Raw genomic sequence first — 21,217 nt, 5'->3', positions numbered from 1 at the left:
TTCTTTTTTAGCGCCCCCATTTTTGTAGTCAAGAGTCGAGTGCTCAGTCGGTGTCTAAGAGTCCTCCTAGTAGATGAAATTATAAATCGCCTCCCAAGCCTCTACACCAGTGTTTTTCAACCTGTGGGTCGCGAGCCTCTATAGGGGGGTCGCGAGAGGTCGTAAAAACTACCTCAGTAAAAATAGCAGTAAAGTTTTTTAAAGCTAGATTTATCCGAAATATAATTATGTAAATGCATAAATGTTGTACAGATTGAAGAATTCGATCCTTACAACATCTTTGTAAAAGGCATGAAAAAAAGCGGACGGTCGGGGGGTCGCAAAAATTTTTTTCATGCTAGGGGTCGCGTCCCGAAAAAGGTTGAAAAACACTGCTCTACACAATGCCCCGATAATTCCGGAGTCTCTTACCGCCCCCCTTTAAGCCCGCAGCGCCCACAAGGGGGCGTTATCGCCCACTTTGGGAAAGACTGCTCTAAAGAAATAAGTGGGTAAGTTGCGACGTCACAAAACGGTTGCGTTCCATTCTCGCCTTGCTGGTTCATGGTCCATATACCGCAGCCGGGCAGCTCAGACGAGGTCGGCGGCGTCGTGGTCGGACGCGCGTGGCGGCGCGGCGTAGTGTAGCTCGCGCTCGGCGAGGCACAGCTGACATCAGTCCAGCGCGCCGATGCACTCCGGCTCCTCCCGCACGCATTCTTTGGGGAAGTAACCGGACCGGTTGTCGCCCTGAGGACGGAAATATTCAAATTGAAACGCTGTCCGCTTTGAAGTTTGTGGTTCTGGGATTCTTAAAATTGCATTGGAAATTGAAAGCGATCCGATAGAACATTTGGAATTTTGGAGCCACACAGTTGGAGTGAGAGGTGTCTCTACTACATTATGGATCGTTTCATCCGCGAAGACGCGCCCACCATTCTTCCGCTAATGTTTGAGTGTTATCGGTACACGCTAAATTATCCATGAGTGCACACGCAAATTACAATAATGACGCTCGGATTGCTCGGATCAAACTCCCCGCACCCCGCGTTTCCCTCGACCAAAAATTGGTGGGGCGCCTTTTCGTAGATGAAACGATCTAAAGCCTGGTCCGTGGGTGGGTAAAGGATGGGTAGCTTGGGGTCATTGGACAAAATTCTACGTGCTCACGGACCAGGCTTTATCTAAGCGTCTTATGAACGTCATCGTCTTGCTAGCGCTTACGCAGTGACAAAGCGAAGCGAGTGATTGCGATTGAGGGATTGCTTTTCTTATCCGAAAAAAAATTTGCAAAAAAATGCTGCGTAGCACTGCGTCGACACACTTCAAGAGCTGGCAAGATGACGACACTCGAGAGACGCTAGTGTGGGTGTCCTTAAATTGCAAAGGAACGTAATGTAGATACACAGTCAACGTCAAATAGTTCGTGGCATACAAAGTGGCCAAAAACTTGACAGCATAACCTTATTCCAAAAGTAACTAAGACGTGTTGCGAACTTTTTGGCTACTTTGTCTCGAACTGATATTAGATTGGTATTAGATGCTGACTGCACTTCGTTCGGCCATACCAGAGTAAATACAAATGAGTAGGTCATCTTCATAGAAACGCAGGGGCGCGGTTTGTATGTGAGCGCGACAACACGTATGCGGCGCGCACGCACACACTGACAAAATTTAGCGGGGATTAGCGGCGAGCCAGTCGTGGTTGCGCCGAATTTTGTAAGTGTGTGCGTGCGCGCCGCATACGTATTGGCGCGCTCACATACAAACTGCGCCCGTGCTTCTATGAAGATGACCTACTCATTTGTATTTACTCTGGTATGGCCGCCGCATACGTATATTGACGCGCTCACATACAAACCGCGTTCGGTGCGTTTCTATGAAGATGACCTACTCATTTGTATTTACTCTGGACATACCTTGTCCAGGGTGCGTCCCTTCCACCAGCCGCGGCTGTCGCCCTCCTTGCTGAGCACCAGCACTTTGGCGCCGGGCCGCAGCGCCAGCTGCGACGAGTCCAGCGGCCGGAAGTCGTGGATCACCGTCGCCACCACCCGCCGGAATGGCCAGCGGAGGTTTGAGTTTAGTCTGCCAACGAAAAAATTTTACAGTAAGACTTATAGATGACCCACGCTGAACTGTCCCACCAAGCTCAATGACAGGGGGGCGCTACCATCGTTCAATTATATGGTTTCCAACATGGCAAAAATCGGAACCAGCGATCCGGTATTGACGGTGGCGCCCCGCTGTCAATGTCATAGATAGAACGTTGCAGTTCAGTATATTGGAACTATATACCCGTTTTCACCATCAATCCCTAATTTTTAAGTGACCCATATGAAAACAAAATTCCTGTTGTGTGTTACCATAGGCGTCGTCACTTAAAAATTAGGGATTGATGGTGGAAACGGGCATTTACCCCCTTATTAATAAAAGTTACACACTTACACCCTAGTTGAACTCTGGCTTATGTCATTTAGTATGGAAATGTTATTTTATTCCAGTGTTCATCCTAGGTGTAACTTTTTAATAAGAGGGAAAGAGAGAGTGGAAAAATCACAACCTTTCGGGCCTAACCTTCACTGGTTGGGTTCTTATTGGCGGTCAAGCTGTAGATCCTGGCTACACAGGAGTTGCAGCGGTCGGAACGATAGGTGGGAATAGTCCCGTATAGTGAGCAGGGCATCATACAACCGCCTCTTTCTCATGGTCTTAATGTGGACGACGAAATGCGCTTGGCAAAAAGCGCACTCCCACTACGCACTGCACATTAGTGATATCTATATATATAAAAGAAAGTCGTGTTAGTTACTCCACTTATAACTCAAGAACGGCTGAACCGATTTAGCTGAAAATTGTCAGGGAGGTAGTTTAGAGCCAGGAGAAGGACATAGGATACTGTTTATCCCGTTCGAAATTAAAAAAAAAGTCTGCTTATTTATTGCCATTAAGGCGGAACAAAGTTCGCCGGGTCAGCTAGTTTTTTATATTAGTGCTACTGAAATGCACTTGCAACCGGTGCTAACGGTTTACTCCAATCACATTAGTGATTTGAATGCATCAAAAGATCGAGTCTAAGTAAAACTCCCAGATCTAACTCCAGAAGTTTGTCTACCCGAGATAGAATAGCAGGGTTATTCCGAAAAACATACGAAGTTTCGAATGTTGCCATGCCTTTCACGCAAAGCAAAATGCCAGCATAAGCGACGGTAATAGAGACAAGAAATTACGTAAACAGCATTTCGGAGTAGGCGTATGGATGTGAAAGATATTAGTCTTCGGAATGCGGATCCTCTTTGAAAAAAGAACAAACAGTGACCGATAACAGCAGACATACCCCACGAAGTTCTCCGAGAGGCTGGTCTTCTCGTAGTAGGAGACGAGCTCGACGATGCTGCGGAAGAAGCGCGACTCCGACAAGAAGTAGTGCGGCACCTGGTCGATGGGCTTGTGGCACACACGCATGTGCTTCACCGTGTTGTCCGTCCTGCAACAGTGCGCTTAATTATAAGCCATAGCACAGAATAATATTGTATTTCGTAGTGCGAACTTCGTAATGTTTACTCAATATTGTCAACAATTTAGGTGCAATTTATCTTGCCTTAGAGTCACCGTTTCGTTTACATACTAGAGAAATCCATTGCAAGATTTGCAAGCGAATGTCACTCTTATGTTACTCGAGAAAACGATTCAAAACATACTAAACATATTCAGTGATCGGTCACTGTTCGCTCGTGAATTCCTTGCGGATAAGCGATGCCGGCGTGGCCGCCGCGCGTGTTTTGTTTTCGATACCTACTCGGGGAGATGAACAGGCCTTGCCGTGGTAGCATAGTGTGTGAGAGGCAACTGGAGTAAAGAATGGAAGAAGAAGACCTCAATTCAAGAGACATTAGCACAGCGATGCAGCGACGGCGCGGTGCTGTTGCCGCTGCGGCAATGTGTAAACGGCCTAACAGTAATTCCATCTCCGTCACTAGGCCTACGTCGGAGCGAGACAGCGTCGGTACTGACTTGAGCGAGAGCGCGTAGTGCGTGTCGGTGTGCGCGTGGTCGCAGCAGGAACGTGCCGTCCACGCGCCGCTCCAGCCGCGACGTCGCCATGTCGCGTCCGTCTCCCTCACCAGGCCTACGTCGGAGCGAGACAGCGTCGGTACTGACTTGAGCGAGAGCGCGTAGTGCGTGTCGGTGTGCGCGTGGTCGCAGCAGGAACGTGCCGTCCACGCGCCGCTCCAGCCGCGACGTCGCCATGTCGCGTCCGTCTCCCTCACCGGGCCTACGTCGGAGCGAGACAGCGTCGGTACTGACTTGAGCGAGAGCGCGTAGTGCGTGTCGGTGTGCGCGTGGTCGCAGCAGGAACGTGCCGTCCACGCGCCGCTCCAGCCGCGACGTCGCCATGTCGCGTCCGTCTCCCTCACCAGGCCTACGTCGGAGCGAGACAGCGTCGGTACTGACTTGAGCGAGAGCGCGTAGTGCGTGTCGGTGTGCGCGTGGTCGCAGCAGGAACGTGCCGTCCACGCGCCGCTCCAGCCGCGACGTCGCCATGTCGCGTCCGTCTCCCTCACCAGGCCTACGTCGGAGCGAGACAGCGTCGGTACTGACTTGAGCGAGAGCGCGTAGTGCGTGTCGGTGTGCGCGTGGTCGCAGCAGGAACGTGCCGTCCACGCGCCGCTCCAGCCGCGACGTCGCCATGTCGCGTCCGTCTCCCTCACCGGGCCTACGTCGGAGCGAGACAGCGTCGGTACTGACTTGAGCGAGAGCGCGTAGTGCGTGTCGGTGTGCGCGTGGTCGCAGCAGGAACGTGCCGTCCACGCGCCGCTCCAGCCGCGACGTCGCCATGTCGCGTCCGTCTCCCTCACCGGGCCTACGTCGGAGCGAGACAGCGTCGGTACTGACTTGAGCGAGAGCGCGTAGTGCGTGTCGGTGTGCGCGTGGTCGCAGCAGGAACGTGCCGTCCACGCGCCGCTCCAGCCGCGACGTCGCCATGTCGCGTCCGTCTCCCTCACCGGGCCTACGTCGGAGCGAGACAGCGTCGGTACTGACTTGAGCGAGAGCGCGTAGTGCGTGTCGGTGTGCGCGTGGTGCGTGTGGCGCGGCCGCACGCGCAGCAGGAACGTGCCGTCCACGCGCCGCTCCAGCCGCGACGTCGCCATGTCACGGTCCATTTCACCCACGTACCTGTATCATGGAATAAAACAGGATAAAAAATATTAAGGCTTCCACAGACCAAACGTGGGGCAGTAGCAGCGCAGTTTGAATGCGGGCCCGCGCAAGTTGTAACACAAGAAACTCTTTGAAGTGTGTCACACCAAATTTGAACGCGGGCCCGCGCTCCAACCGCGCCGCACTGCAACTGCCGAACGACAAACGAGGCGGCGCGGGTGCGGGACAGAAGCGGCGCGAACGCGGGCCCGCGCTGTTGTATTACTATGGCCACATTAGCATGACACACCGGACGCAGGGCGGTAGCAGCGCGTTGAAAGCGGTTTTCGAATATTATTTTCATTTTTGACAACCGCCCGCGTTACAACTGCGCTGCTTTCAGTGTGCCTCAGCCGCGCTGCAACTGACCCGCACTGCTTCTGACCCGCGTTTGGTCTGTGGAAGCCTTTAGCTAAAGCATTAGAAGAAGAAAAACGTAGACAAAACACCGCGCACTTCTGAGAAACTTCCGCGAGATATCTGCATTCGGATCGGACGGAGTTTTATCTCTACTAGCGATCAACTATGAAAATTATCGTTGCGAGTTAAACGGGCTCATTTCGCAGTCGAGCCCGGGCTTTACACATTTTATGTTCAGTTGGATGAAGATAAAAAAAATAAAGATATTTATTTACATAAACGTGTGAAAACATAAAGAAATAAACATTATAGAGCAATTTGTCATTCAAGATTCATGATTCAGCCGGGCTAGGATGCGCGCCATGATAAAATGTTCGATGATTTTAGACGAGAAATGGGCTAATCACGTAAAATGGCTTGTCACGGCGCGCATCCTAAAATAAATAAATCATTTATTGTTCTAATTATGACACATAAAGTTCAAATCAATACTACAGATGCCTAGGCCTACAGATGTGCGTGTAACCAGAGTAAATACAAATGAGTAGGTCATCTTCATAGAAACGCACGGGCGCGGTTTGTGTGTGAGCGCGCCAACACGTATGCGGCGCGCACGCACACACTGACAAAATGGCAATGCCAGATTTTGTATGGAAAGTGGCGTCTTTTTTTTTTCGCGCGGTCATTGACCAAACTTTGTTTTTTGATTACAAAGTAGTGTAATAAACCAAACTTACTACAGCATGTATACCTCTAAACTCAGTCTGAACTGAGTTACGAGCATTAGAAGTTTGATAATTTTCATACTAGATTTGCTTTTTGTGCGCAAGTTTTGTAAGAAATTGCAACAAAATATTGCGCTATTTTTTTATTGCGCTGATTCTGCTCCATACTGATTTCTGGAGCCTTTAATGGATGGTATTGTTTGGTTACACATACAATCTCACTATTTTCTCGTAACTCAGTATGCTCGTAACTCAGTTCAGACTGAGTTTAGAGGTATACATGTCATAGTAAGTTTGGTTTATTACACTATTTTGTAATCAAAAAACAAAGTTTGGTACATGACCGCGCGAAAAAAAAAAGACGCCAATTTCCGGCATTGTCTTTTAGCGGGGATTAGCGGGGAGCCAGTCGTGGCTGCGCCGAATTTGAAACCGTGTTCGGTGGTACTTATTTGTATTTACTCTGGTGTAACATTTGCGTATCTGTAGCGGACAGTGGTGGCTCTTGTACTGACCACATGTAGTAGTGCAGCGCCTGGTCGGGCTGGTGGTGGTGCGGCGGCAGCGGCGGCGCGGGCGCGGCTCCCCCGCCGCAGCGGCCCGACAGCGCGATGCACTCCTTGTGCGCGCACGCGTTGCACACCGAGCACAGGTAGCCCTGGGGGACGAGAACGTGAATGAATATTGTATAAACCTCTCATGAAACTTGTTTATATAATTTGCCAATAGATGTCACTGTATTTTGAGGGACGAAAAGCTGTACCGCGGTGTCCAGATTTTTTTCCCCGGCTTTATATACCTGGGCGGCTTTGACATAATGAACCTTTGTGAACCGTTGACAACCTTTGTCAAGCATTAAATTGTCACCTACATATTGACGTCTTATTTATACCTAGATAAGAGTCCCTTAAGTGCGCCGAGAGTATCCGTGGTTTATTCAAATATACTATCCGTTCGCTTTAAGTTTGCTGCTGGCGATATGACGTCACTCGAAGGGAAGCGTCTATAACTTTATCAAACTAGGTATATTTAAAATATTTTTCATTTATTTTTATTGATAAAAAATTGTGTATTTGCGTAAAATAAGACACAATAATTGCGTTTAATCGCGGTTGGGGGAGGGGACGCGCATTCCACGGACCGGCAAACTTAGCGCGAACGGGTAGTACGCAGATAAGTCATACTCGAAAGCCAGGTCTTCACTAGAGGCAGCCTCGAGTCAAGCGGCTGCCTCGGCCTGCGTTTGCTCCAATGGGGACGCTGCCTCAACCTGAGGCACGACCAGGGTTGCCAGGTCCAAAATCACAAAAGCCGGACTTTGTGCTTCATTTGGCCGGACATTTTACCCTAAAAGCCGGACATGTGACGTGCAAGTGTCAGCTCATGAGTGAGTACTATCATCATCGGTTGCTAACCAACATCCTGATGCGTGCACTCCATATGATTCTGTGGCTCGACTTTTGCCTGGCGCGGCAACCAAATAAAAAGCCCAACAAAAGCCGGACAGGCCGGACAAGGCAATATTTGGCCGGACAAGTCCCTAAAAAGCCAAACATGTCCGGCTAAAGCCGGACGCCTGGCAACCCTAGGCACGACTCGTTGTGGAGCAGGCGCTTAGTCCAAAGTTGCCTCTAGTCGATCCGCGGCTGTACAATATTAATGGATAAATAAGACCTAAAGGGCCTATGCTAAAACTTGCACGGGTGCTCGCTAAGGTCGTCTGACGCAGGTCGCGTTCGCCCACCGAGCGTGTGGAAAACTGCCTCACGCGTCTGTGCCACACTGCGTTGCTTATACTGTTTTTCGATACAGACGCGTGTGTATTGCAAGTTTTTGTGGTATGTGGGAAAGAAAGGCTAGTTACCTGAAATATTCTGCCTTTGAGGAATTTTGAACAATGATGACACGTTGCTGGTTTCTCGAATGTGTGTAAAACGAATTTGTGATTTGTACTTCTACAGCCGGGTGGTTCCAAATTGTCTCTGTAACAACAATGAAGCGTAATTTGAAGTATGCTAAATTATAGGTTTATCTTTTCAGTAGCGGCCACTCGGGACTTCGTACGCGTGAACCCCGTTTTAACCCCTTAGAGGTGGAGTTTCTTAAAATCCGTTTTTAGCGGATGTCTACACCATAGGGTGTAGGTTCCTTTATAGAAATTTCAAGTTTGTAGGTGTTATAGTTTCTGAGATTTCGTGATTAGGGGGCGTCCATTAATTACGTGAGACAATTTTGGCTATTTTTCAACGTGAAGGTCGTCCTTGGTGCGGCGCACGAGGTAGAAGTGCGAGGCCCGGCGCATCACTACCGGCCGTGCGGTCGGTACAACAGAATAATAATAAGTACTACGTACAGAAGTTTTACTTCGCGAAGGTATTTAATAAAATGTATGCCCAATGTCATTAACAATATGGTGTAATTTAGCCTGTCTCAAGAGTCAAGCACCATTTTGTTGACAAACGTCAGTGATCGGCACTGCGCCGAAGCTATAGGGCTGACTTCGGTAAAATGATGTGACGTAAGGTGCCAAACTGCGGAAAATGGCGGAGGAAATACATGATTTAGCATGAATTATCATGAATAATATTAACTACTTATTTACCTCTCAGTGTCTTGAGGCAACTTAAAAAGTACATTCTGTGTTTTTATTATTATTTAGGCTGGTGTACTAAATACTGCACAGTATTTAGTACACTATTTTCTTTATTTTCTTCCATCATACACAAGAATACGCGTGCGTGAGTCAATGTTCGCTCGTATGTGAGGCCTTGTCGAATAGTATCCTGTAGGTGGGCCATCGTGCGTGTTTTGTTTTCGATGTAAACTCGCGGAGATGAACAGGCCTGGCGGTACTCACATGGCGTCGCGGATGGCCTTGACCCACTTGCGCTTGCAGTCGTCGGTTCGCGCGTACAGCGTGTAGGTGGCATCCTTGGTCCGGCGTACGAGGTAGAAGTGCGAGGCCCAACGCGCGTCCCCGCGGAGTCTCCGCCCTCCGCCCTCCTCCACGCGGTACTCGGCCAGGCGTACGCCCACCCGGTACGAGTACTGATTGTCCTGTGTGAGAACCAGTATATCGTCGCGGTAAATGTTTTGGCAGCGAACAGAAGCGGGTCGACACTGTGTTAATGCAACGTTGCTGGTGAAGCGGACGGACAAAACTGTTGTAACATCGAAGTTGAAAGTCACACGGTAGGTTATATTATGAATTTATCGTCCAAATGACCTAAAATGATTATTGCATTTCATGAATGTTTACAAGATGAAATTACCAAATTATCCAGTACAAGGCTGCTGAACCCCACTGTGGCCCGTGAAAAAACTAAGTGGCCCGCGCAAGTATGCATGGTTTGACCAAATACTAAAACCTCGCCGCGCACAATACAGCCCGATTCAAAGTTTATGAGCTCTCTGAGGTAGCTATCTGAAATGTAAGTGGCCCGACTCTTCAAAAGGTTGAGCAGCCTTGATCCAGTACATCATGTTAGGCTTAACAATTACATAATAATCGATTAGTAATCAACAACAGATCCATCACCCCAAAAGCCAAGAAAGTTACGCCAGATTAAATACAAATGAGTAGCGGCGCAACACCCCGCTAATCCACGCTAAATTTTGTCAGTGTGCGCGTGCGCGCCGCATACGTATTGGCGCCTTACATACAAACCGCGCTCGGTGCGTTTCTATGAAGATGTCCTACTCATTTGTATTTACTCTGGTTACGCTCCACCACCAACAAATTCTCCCTGATAATATCCAACACAATTCACCTTGACGGGCTTGCAGAGCAGCATGAGCTTGTCGAAGACGAACACGTAGCGCGTCTTGAGCTTCTGGTCCTCGTGCGCCTTGACCTTGAGCTCGCCGTCCAGCAGCAGCCGGCCGTACGCCGCCAGGCCCGCGCCGCCCGCGCCCAGTGCGCCGCCCTCCCAGTCTATTATGCTCTCCTGGTTGGTATAAATGACACGTTAAAACTGAGGTATCTTATGTACTACATGATATTATAACGATAAATGGGCGATATTGCAACAAAACATTATTGTAAAGGTACTCAGAGAATCAATAAATTGATATTAAAGATGTTCTTTTGTCAATGAGGGTTTTCGCGAATGAAAGATCTGCTAGATGGCGGGACGTGGATGTGGGGTCTGACTGCTGCATGATTGGTGGATTTTGACATATCTGTCAATGTCATGTCAAAAATAACCGATCATGCAGCATTTGGACCTCGCGTCTACGTATTGCCATCTGGCGGATTTTTCATTCGCGAAAACCCTCATTGTAATAAGTAAGACACTAAGGTCGCTGTCCGCGCCCCGCGTGCCGCCCTCCTAGTCTATTATGCACTCCTGGTACACACGACAGTAAATCAACACATTTTTGTCGCAAACGCGCGTCTATTACAACTGCATAAGACCTTCGAAGTGTAGTTGCAATATTTGATGATATTAATGGCTCCCAGTCTATTATGTTCTCCTGGTACACACGACACGTAAAGTATAATTGAGGCAGGCTAACTCTGGATAAAAAAAGGCAATTTTTAAAAAAATGGACTGCTGATAAGCTGTCGACTGTAACTTACGATTGATTGTTTACTTTGCTCTATCTATTAAGATAGATTCGAATCGGTAAACAGTTGCTAGTAAACAGATATGAAAGATGTTCCATTGTGATGTTAACTTTGCTGGAAGTCACCTAAATTAAAATTAAATTGTGTTACATACTAGACATGCACTAACCTGTACTTTAGCTAGCAGTACCAGCACTTCGCTATCTCTCTTCACTTCATTTATGTACTGAGCTACATCGACCATAGCTTCCTTCGCCCGTTCAAGCCCACGGAAATCTTCATGGTTCTGAAAAACACAAAATAAATGTACGGAATCGTATGCAGTTTCATGACACTCAGTGTAAATCCTGGTAAATCCAAAAGTCGTGTTGTCGCAATTTCCGATAATTACAATTAATTTATAGTTTCTTGCACTGTTTGGTCTTCTGATACGTCACCACAGCAACTTCATATAATAAAATTTAAATATTGAAAATCCTCCTGTAATGGGTTAAAAAAAGTAAATAACCAAAGAAAAGCGGCTTCAGCTCCAGTGCCATCAAATTGGAGAGGAAAGGAGATGATAATAACCAATCAGATTTCGGAAATCTGATTGGCTATTCAAAACACATCTCTCCGCTTTGGTGAAAATAGTCTGACAGCTTCGCCGCACATTTCCTCTCCTCTCCGCTTTGTTGGGAACCGGATCAATGCACGTCGATTTTTTTTACCATAGGAAGTTATTCTGTGTCGTGCGATATAATACGTACCGGCTGCGTCTCGTGCACGAGTTTGTCGAGCAGTAAATGGTACTTGAGCACGCGTTGCATCGGCACCGACAGGATGTCCCGTAGCTGGATGCGCCCGTCGCTGTGCTCCTTCTGGCATTTCTGTGGGCACACAACGGTAATACTCGTAATGAACCTTATTACAAATATGCAGGTGTTAAGTTAGAACTACCAGGGAATCTGGTAAAGGTAATTTTATTGGTTCTTCATTATCGAATAGATGAGGAAGAGATAGTAAACGTAGGTGTATACACCTGCAGATTTCGAAAACATGTCTGTCTAGAGATGAATGTAAATATAAAGTGGTCGATTTAAAAATAACTGATTTGTGAAACTGTCCTTTTTCACTGTGAGAAAGAGGGAATAGTAAATAATATTTAACAATAATGTCATGGATTTATCGGTCAGTTGCACAGGATTCCACCTCCATTCATATTATATACAAAAGCATAATAATAATTAACACCTTCAGATTCCAGTCACGGTTGCCGGATTAGATAATATTCACGGCTTTAGGCGCCAAAGACCTTAGCGGTTTCCTTATCCCACGACTCGCGTAATATGACTCAGTCAATTGTGTTATTACACAGCCTACTCAGACGGTGAAATGGTTAAGTAATGAGAACGTAATTAACCTCCTTCTGCGAGGGCTTGGTGCTGACGTGAGAATATTATACTATTGTTCTCTTTAAACTTCATAAAAATATTAACACTTTCATTTTTATTTCGATCAGATAATTAACTGGCAGTTACAATGCTTGCCAAAAGGTTAACGAATTATTCATGTTAAGACTTAATAATTGTACTTTGAATTTTTGTTTGAGGTTACACAGATTTTTAAAAACAATGCCAATGGCAACATAAGAATCGAAAAGTGAAGCTACATACATATACACGAGGAAGTGTACATACGCACGTGACAAATGACTATTGTCATCACTGTTAATTAGTCTCTCGATCATTAATTATTTAATGATTTACTCAGTCTTGATACTCTTGATCTTACTAGGTATCTTGTTGGTTATTTTACTTCATAAAAAGGGCAATCGATTTGAAAATGGTGACTATGTTTCTTGGATTGGTTCTCATCGCCGACAAATTATACTATATCGTGCATGCTAAATCTACTAGCATGTTCTGCGTGAGTTTGGAACAGTTATAACGTACAGCACATGTCATGACACGCCAGGAACACATCAGCCAGCCGCAACAGGCCGCAGCGTGTCGGGACTCACCGCCAGCTGCTTGCTGAACGTGGCGTCCCTCGCGTCGAGCGCCTTGAGCGTGTCCTGGCCGTGCGTGAGGTTGGAGCAGTAGTCGCCGTACAATAGCAGTCGCTCGCGCCACGCCAGGAACACATCAGCCAGCCGCAACAGGACGCAGCGTGTCAGACTCACCGCCAGCTGCTTGCTGAACGTGGCGTCCCTCGCGTCGAGCGCCTTGAGCGTGTCCTGGCCGTGCGTGAGGTTGGAGCAGTAGTCGCCGTACAGCAGCAGTCGCTCGCGCCACGCCAGGAACACATCAGCCAGCCGCAACAGGCCACAGCGTGTCGGGACTCACCGCCAGCTGCTTGCTGAACGTGGCGTCCCTCGCGTCGAGCGCCTTGAGCGTGTCCTGGCCGTGCGTGAGGTTGGAGCAGTAGTCGCCGTACAATAGCAGTCGCTCGCGCCACGCCAGGAACACATCAGCCAGCCGCAACAGGACGCAGCGTGTCAGACTCACCGCCAGCTGCTTGCTGAACGTGGCGTCCCTCGCGTCGAGCGCCTTGAGCGTGTCCTGGCCGTGCGTGAGGTTGGAGCAGTAGTCACCGTACAGCAGCAGTCGCTCGCGCCACGCCAGGAACACATCAGCCAGCCGCAACAGGCCACAGCGTGTCGGGACTCACCGCCAGCTGCTTGCTGAACGTGGCGTCCCTCGCGTCGAGCGCCTTGAGCGTGTCCTGGCCGTGCGTGAGGTTGGAGCAGTAGTCGCCGTACAGCAGCAGTCGCTCGCGCCACGCCAGGAACACATCAGCCAGCCGCAACAGGCCACAGCGTGTCGGGACTCACCGCCAGCTGCTTGCTGAACGTGGCGTCCCTCGCGTCGAGCGCCTTGAGCGTGTCCTGGCCGTGCGTGAGGTTGGAGCAGTAGTCTCCGTACAGCAGCAGTCGCTCGCGCCACGCCAGGAAGACATCGGCCAGCCGCGGCGTCCCGCTGCCCGGCACGCACACGTCTGTTGCTAGCTTTAACTGCCGCAGCAGCCCGGTGTGTGTTTCGTGAAGCTCCTATAAATAAACACATAAGAAACCTATTATACATATTAAACATGTGCAACGATAATCTCGTGTTCATATGGAGCTTTGACCTGTCACATTTTGCAAATCACATCAAAGAATATATTTGTGTCTTAAGTTTATGACGGCAGGCAAACCATTTGCATCACCATAACTCGTGCGTGACATAAATACTCGGCGTAACCGTTTATTGACATCGGTATTTCCCGTTCCGCCGTTCGGCCGGTTACTAACTAATACAACCAAATAAGAAATTCTCACCTTTATGCCAAAGAATATAACTTGCAGATCCTGCGGCTTCAGATACGGCGTGAGCGGCCTCAGAAAGTATTTGATTATTTTGCTCAGCACGTCCACATAGTTGGACTCTGTGTCCACTAGCTCCCGTATCACGTAGTCCCGTTTCTCTAGACTGAGCGACGACGTCGCTAGCTGCAAGCGAAAACCGGATTAATTCAAATTCAACACGTTTACGCGGGTTTTAAGCGTGTAAAAGCTATTATGTACAGTCCAAAGAGAAACACATAAACCATTCTAAAACAAAACTCTTACTAAAAACATGTGTATCGCTAAGACTTCCAATTAACTAACTACAAATGGAAATTATTTTTTGAAACATACGAGGAATAACGTGCTTATGAATAATTCAATTGGCGCGCGGAACGATACAGTGACTTTTACTTATTTCTTAGAGTCGAAGGAATTTCATGGATGAGGAACTGAACTGACGACGTCTTGTCTCGCGTTTAATCCGCGTCTTCATCCATGAAACACCCCGAGCGGTCGTCGCGAGTACTTTCTTGTCGTTACGGTAATTACATGGAATTAAGTTTGCTAACAAAGTCATTCAAAGTGCAATTTTATGTGACGACTTGCAATCTGAGAGTGTTTAATTGCATCTGAGAGTAATCATTATTTTAAGCGAGTTAAATGTACCAATACCACATTGCCTGAGAGTTTCAATAGAATTTTATGTTTGACGTTTTCGTGGTAAATTTTAGTAATTTGAATTATCTTTATTAACATGACCGGAGTGATGTTGGCCTTGGGTTTTACCCCTTATCGCACTGTAGCGTAATTCCGTGTGTGGTATTTTAAATCATTATCCTTCGTAGTTTAATACTCGTCAAGCAATAACGCATTAACGGCTTCTAAGGAGCTGCATGGAAGTGTGTTGGACGCGGAAATGGTGCGTTAAACTAATTTGATGTCGGCCATCGTAACATTTAGAACCTTGTCTTTAGTAGTTGAAGATGTTTATTCGGTCTCATTTTGACAAGTGTAAAGCATTCGTCTTACTGGACGTCTTGTCAGATCGCATCGCTACAAAATGTATAAAGTAGAGACCGACAATGTTGTTCATACTGATGCGGACTGCGTTCACTTTGACCTGGCCGTAGACCGCATCCAGGGTGTCAAACCCTTTACTGTTCTTTAGATAAAGGCAGATTTTATAATTTAAGCCGAATGCGAATCCATTTGCCTTTGGTAAATTGGAGAGGGTCTCCTGCAGTGGAGACTAATGACTGATAGTGATGAATTAACTAATGCGTATTCCTTGACGAGTGTATAGATCGTTTTATCCACGAAGACGCGCCCCACCATTCTTCCGCTAATGTTTGAGTATTATCGGTACACGCTAAATTACCATGAGTGCACCATTGTGTTATAATGTACTTAGGGTGAATTCGACCAAACAAGAGTAAATATTACTCAGAATAAATCGACAGTTATTCGAAATTTTGACATATTTCCCATAATGAAACTGTCAATGTGCCAGTTATAATAGGAAGTTATTCTCCGATAACAGTTTGGTCGAATCGGGCCTTAGTAATATTACTTCAATGGAGTGCACAACACACGCATATTACAATAATGACGCTCGGATTGCTCGGGTCAAACTCCCCGCTTCCCTCGACCAAAAAACGTTGGGGCGCGTCTTCGCGTATGAAACGATAACAGCAATCGCAAATAAAAATGAAACCAAAAGCAGCGTACTGTGTTGAAAGCGGGCGGGTGGTGTTGCACGACGGGGGTGTCGCGGGCGACCTTCACGGCGCAGAGGTCGTGGTATATCTCCTCGTCGTGGATGCGCGCGCAGTAGCTCGCGTACTCACCGACGTCGCCGCCCGCCGCGCCCGCGCCGCCGCTGCCGACGGCGACACGTCAAACAACGCTCTACCGTGCACTACTACCCCCGGTACGGTACGACACAATCGTGTTGGCGGATAGGGGCAGTCTTACAATTCTTATAATCATAAACAGGGTGTCCGAATAATCTCGATTAAGTGATTCTGTAATTCTAATGGTGCGCGCGGCACGCTGGCCATCCTGCTCTTGAGTGAGCAGGATGTCGAGTTTGCCGCGTGAGCCCGTTCGCCCAGTGTGGACGCACCATAAGAATCAATCTAATCCGAAGTTCTATAATAATATCGTTAAATGTTATGAACGATGGAGATAAGGTATAAGAAATAGTCTTTACTGTCTATGATAAAGACAGCTCTATTAGTTGTGACATACGATTCATATTTTCTTGATTCTTGCGTATTGATTTCAGAACAAATAGTTTACAGCCCTAACAATTGTGTCGTACTGTACCGGCTAGATGGTGCAGAGTTCCATGCTCAATCACACACAATAACAATATTGTTCCAGAGGGCTTACTCTACTCGCTTCTCTCCCGAATGAGCTTTTAAGGGGTACACCATTTAATTAATTTTGAGCAGTTAGTCTTTCCCGCTTTGATAAATGGTAAAATGGACTGACAAAATAAACTAGAACTTTTTAGCATTATTTTCAGAAACGAAGTATAAATATTGTCTAAAATATTTGATCGATTGATATGAACTGCGATATCGTTCAGGTGATCCACTCAATACGTTTGTGTGCTGAGGAATTCAATTGGAATGTAGGTGCTAATGAGCACAATTGTCGCGGTGCGAGATGCTATGTCAATTACTCGCTGCAAGAAAAGACGGATGGTGTATCATCGTCACTTTGCTCAAGTTTTTTGACAGTTATTATCGTGTACAGTATCTCAAGCACGTAGAAAGCTGTTTCTATATAAAAGAGACATCGGAACTGCATGATAAAGTTCCATCATTCACGAAGAAAATCTGACACTCAACATTACGAGTGCCGCGTGTGGACTGCGAAATCTATATTGAACGTATGAATTATTCATGCGTGTTGACAAATATCATCAATTAAAACATACTACTAACGTTGTTCGTGTCGTCAACAAACGTAAATAATACTTTAGGGATTCCTGATTGAGTAACAACAATAAATAAGCGCACCGAGCGTTGTCAGCGCACCACTTATAGATTGTTTGTTAACATTAACCATGTGTTCGAGAGATCGACCTTGTTGTTACACGGATTCTGTAGCACCAATTTTAGCTCAGGAACTGGTGTAATGTTTTTAAAGTAAATAATCAGGGGAAAGAACACAAATTATTAGTCAGTAGTTTAGTGATGTAGTATGTTGGTGATTGAGCAAGGATCCATATGCAGGATAGTGTCGCGACGTAGCTTGCGCACACGCATGCAGCGTACGCGATAAAGCCGGACGTCATTTGAACCAATACTACACTGATACCGTTATTATAAAATAGCTTATCAGCGCAGTAACGGGTCACATATTCAAATATTTACCAAAATGTATCAAGTAAAAAACATAAGTATCATGAAAATAAACTGCATAAAACTAAAACCACTCTACTAAGCAGCTTGTGTCGTCATGCCCGTATATCAAGAAGCGAACTATATACCAATCTATTCGATCTCCAAACAAACCAGCCGGTCGTCAACGCGCAGATTAACAACAAGCCAATACTGTTCTTTACCTACTCGCAGATAAAGTCAAAATGACAACATTCTAAGAAGTACTTGATGTGAACTTGGTTATCATATCAGTATAGAAAGGCTGGGGTCTTCAAACTTTTAAATATTAGGAAATACAATTTGTCACTCTGTTTATTGACGATAAGAACACATTTATGCAAATATTGCAGAAAGGTTTATTAATATTAACGAAATAATGTAACTCACATTTCTTCGGATTTCAAACAACACGCAATTACGACACGATTAACTGTCGAATTAGTAAAGAACAGCATTGTCACTCAATTTTTGCTGGTATCCAATAGAGATTTTCATTTCGTTAATTAATTAATTTTACGAATTACTTTACGAATGCGTTTAATGTTTACATAAATACTGAAATGGCACTGATTACTTATTACCGACCGTATTAACGATTGCAAAACTAGCACCTTGAGAGTTACGATTGCGAAATGTGCTGTATGCTACAAACGACCTCTACAAGTGCTGAACAATCAAGGATATTTTTTGTGAATCTCTAGCGGAAACCGAGCAGTTCGCAATGATGTGGGGCCACCTCCGGCATCGCTGAAGTGAACTTGACATAGCAGAGGTCCTCGTAAATTTCTTCGACGCGATCCTCGCAGGTGGCGCTGGGGATGGTGAACTGCACCCACGGCACCTCGGCCTGCGCCCCGCTCGGGCTCTCGCTCATGCTGTACGGCGGCGCTTCGAGCGACACGCTCGCGCTACTACAATTTAGCCAACGAACCAGTCATTTCCAGTTTGTGCTCTATTGAAATAACTTTACTAATGTTAGTGATTGGTGAAATAGAAACGTGAAGGTACTTACACAGATTGCAGGTCTTTATAAATATCTTCTTCGGACTGGGTCCTGTGTGCTGAAAATGGTCTGAAAAAAAAAGGAATTGATTTATTCATTGAAATACTTTGTACTGGTCATGTACCCAGCGTATAGAAATTTCCCTGCAGGCCATGCGATGCGCGCCGCTATAAGCGTTTATCGCGACATTTTATCGATTTTACATGATAAGCCTATACATTTTGACGAAATCATCGATAAGATTTTATCACGGCGCGCATCCTAGCCCGGCTGGGAGAGTAAATAGAAATTACTCAGAATAGTTATGTAAAGTTGTGACATTATATTACTTTTTGACAAAAAAAGCTAGGCAAAGAAATAGACAAGTATTCAAACCAATGAAAACATCAATTTGTAGAATAATACTCACTTAACATTTTTGACTTGTGCTTTGGGACATTGGCTCAACTTTGCCAGTGTGCACAGTACTCGATGGAAGTTGGACAGATCAAACAGCATGGATGGGTCAAACAGATCTGTCTCCCGAAGCTCAAACACTTCATGGCATGTCCTCAGGAACACTTTTATGTTGCGCATGCACAAGAACTGTGAACAATAAAATTAATGTTAAATGCATCTTATTGTCATTGTTGCAAGTTTTTACAGAGACAATTGTTTCTGAACATATTGTAACTTGGTAAAATATGACTTTGTATAGACTCTTGTCAGCAAGTCCATCTCACTATTGTGTTTGCACCTGGCATAATTTAAAAAATCTTACTGAGTAATTAGTTCTGTGTATTGCTATTAAACATCTTAACAAAGGTGTTTGGTTTATCAATAAATAGGAAATGTATTTGTTATTTGTTCCTAATTGATATTATTGAGTAATATGCTTATCTTTGTTGTTTCCTCATTTCCTTATCCTGTTTCCCCCTATTTAACATGTTTATAGTTGAAAATATAACTGGGTCATTATAATTATAATGGCAGAATAATATAATTTGTAACATTCTTGAAGTAAGCTGACAATTAACTATTTACTAAAGTCAGAATATATCAAGTAATATCAACAAAATGTAATTACTTCCACAGAGATTGGTAGTACCTTCCTGTGTTCAGATAAAATTTATGTACATGTATAATTCATTTTATCTACTATGAGAGCAAAATTAATAAGATAAAGTGTGCACTACATTATATTATGTAATAAGCTGTAAGTAAATAACATCAGGGAAACATTGAATCAAGGCATTAATTAATAGCTAATCAGCTGTTTCCCATCCATCTTACAGCATATAAAACAATATATTATAAAACTTTCGCTCTGCTTATATGAAGAGAAAGTATGTAGTAGGTATACATCACACAGACAGCCCGGTCATTCACAAGTTTACGAAGCAGATAACACCGGAACTATTTCTGAGTACTATTGACACAGTCAATAGGGGGTATCAATGACACTGTAATGCCATTCATTCCTGTATGCATAATTAAACAAGTCAAGAATAATACTGAATCAATACAAATATGATAGTACAAAGACATGGGACTTACTTGATATCACCATCAGTAATATTTAGAATTCTACCCTATAAATTAACGTTATTCAGGAGAAAATATACCAAAAACATGTTGAACCATATTGTAACTCCACAATTATTGGAAAACACAATGGTATGTCCATGAATTAGTCTCGCGTTACACTTATTTCAGATACCAGTCGAAATTATTGGTTTATAATAATTAGAGCGAAGGTCACAGTGGATGGGGCCCGATTACCTGCGCCATCTGAGGCCGTTGGTTCACGTCCTTCATGTCGATGCAGCCCGGGTGCAGCACGTTCAAGAGGTTACACAGCAGAACTCCATCGCGTAGGGTGTACGCCAGGTCGTGGATGGTGCTAGTTTCCCAATTCGCCTTGTGGTCCGGACGCAGCAAGCCACATCTCGTCAGCCAGGACGCGCACTCGCGCCAGAGATCTTCGCCTCCGGTCGCCATGTTTTACGCGCGCTCCACAGTGCACATCGACAGTATCAGTCCAGAGCACAGCTTTTTAATAATCAACAAGCCATTGTTAAACAAGGGTTAATTGATAATTGACATACAAATTGATACAACAAACACAAGGACCCAGCCAGAGCAAGAATTTTTTGACAACTGAATTTTGGTATTGCCATCATGCAATTCTACGAACATTATGTTTACGAAGCATGCTGTAAGTTTTCTATCTGATTTGAGTTTTCCATAATTATCTACTAACTATTTACTAAAGTCAAGTGTAAGAAACCAAAAACTGAGAGTTTTATAGCCTGACCAGGAACATAAAAACCCTCGCCATGTTGCGGAAATCTAATGGTACTAATTTCTTTTAATGGCAACAGTAACTAAAAACTTCATTGACATGTCACCTTGCATGTCAGTCTATTGCTGTCAAAGTTTAAACAAACTTTATTTTAAATGTGCGCGATTGATTTTGTGAATTAAATTGCTAAAATCTTTTTATAGTCGTAAAAGAAAAGTGGTTCGCATTGTGTTAAAGTATTTGTCGAAGAGAAATAGTAAGGGTTCGGACAATATTTTCATTGAATAATGTTTCCGACAAAGGTTGTCAAATTGACTGACATGTTTATCGTATAGTACAGTCCACCATGAAAATTAGCTGTGGTTTGTTTCAACTACCTATTTTAAAGT

The 21,217-nt window shown here is 45.3% G+C and overlaps 1 protein-coding gene across 1 annotated transcript; it reads right to left on the bottom strand.

The window, feature by feature from the left end:
* Window positions 1-573: 573 nt before the first annotated feature.
* LOC135078042 (protein vav) lies at window positions 574-20,671 on the bottom strand. Its single transcript, XM_063972602.1, has 21 exons — window positions 20,306-20,671; window positions 18,954-19,129; window positions 18,554-18,613; window positions 18,278-18,452; window positions 16,756-16,838; window positions 15,875-16,025; window positions 14,138-14,308; window positions 13,652-13,867; window positions 13,489-13,590; window positions 13,164-13,427; window positions 12,839-13,102; window positions 11,586-11,705; window positions 11,006-11,122; window positions 10,037-10,213; window positions 9,124-9,323; window positions 8,131-8,248; window positions 6,782-6,924; window positions 3,994-5,157; window positions 3,317-3,466; window positions 1,899-2,067; window positions 574-729 (listed from the first exon to the last, which is right to left on the bottom strand). Exons 1-21 carry the CDS (start codon window positions 20,522-20,524, stop codon window positions 655-657), a joined length of 4,314 nt encoding a protein of 1,437 aa, XP_063828672.1. The 5' UTR covers window positions 20,525-20,671; the 3' UTR covers window positions 574-654.
* Between the last annotated feature and the right edge of the window lie 546 nt (window positions 20,672-21,217).

The sequence above is a fragment of the Ostrinia nubilalis genome, chromosome 2 (genome assembly GCF_963855985.1).
Source record: "Ostrinia nubilalis chromosome 2, ilOstNubi1.1, whole genome shotgun sequence".
In the NCBI taxonomy this organism is placed as follows: Eukaryota; Metazoa; Arthropoda; class Insecta; order Lepidoptera; family Crambidae; genus Ostrinia; species Ostrinia nubilalis.
Note: the sequence above shows the minus strand (reverse complement) of the source record. Positions and strands in the feature narration are given on the sequence as shown.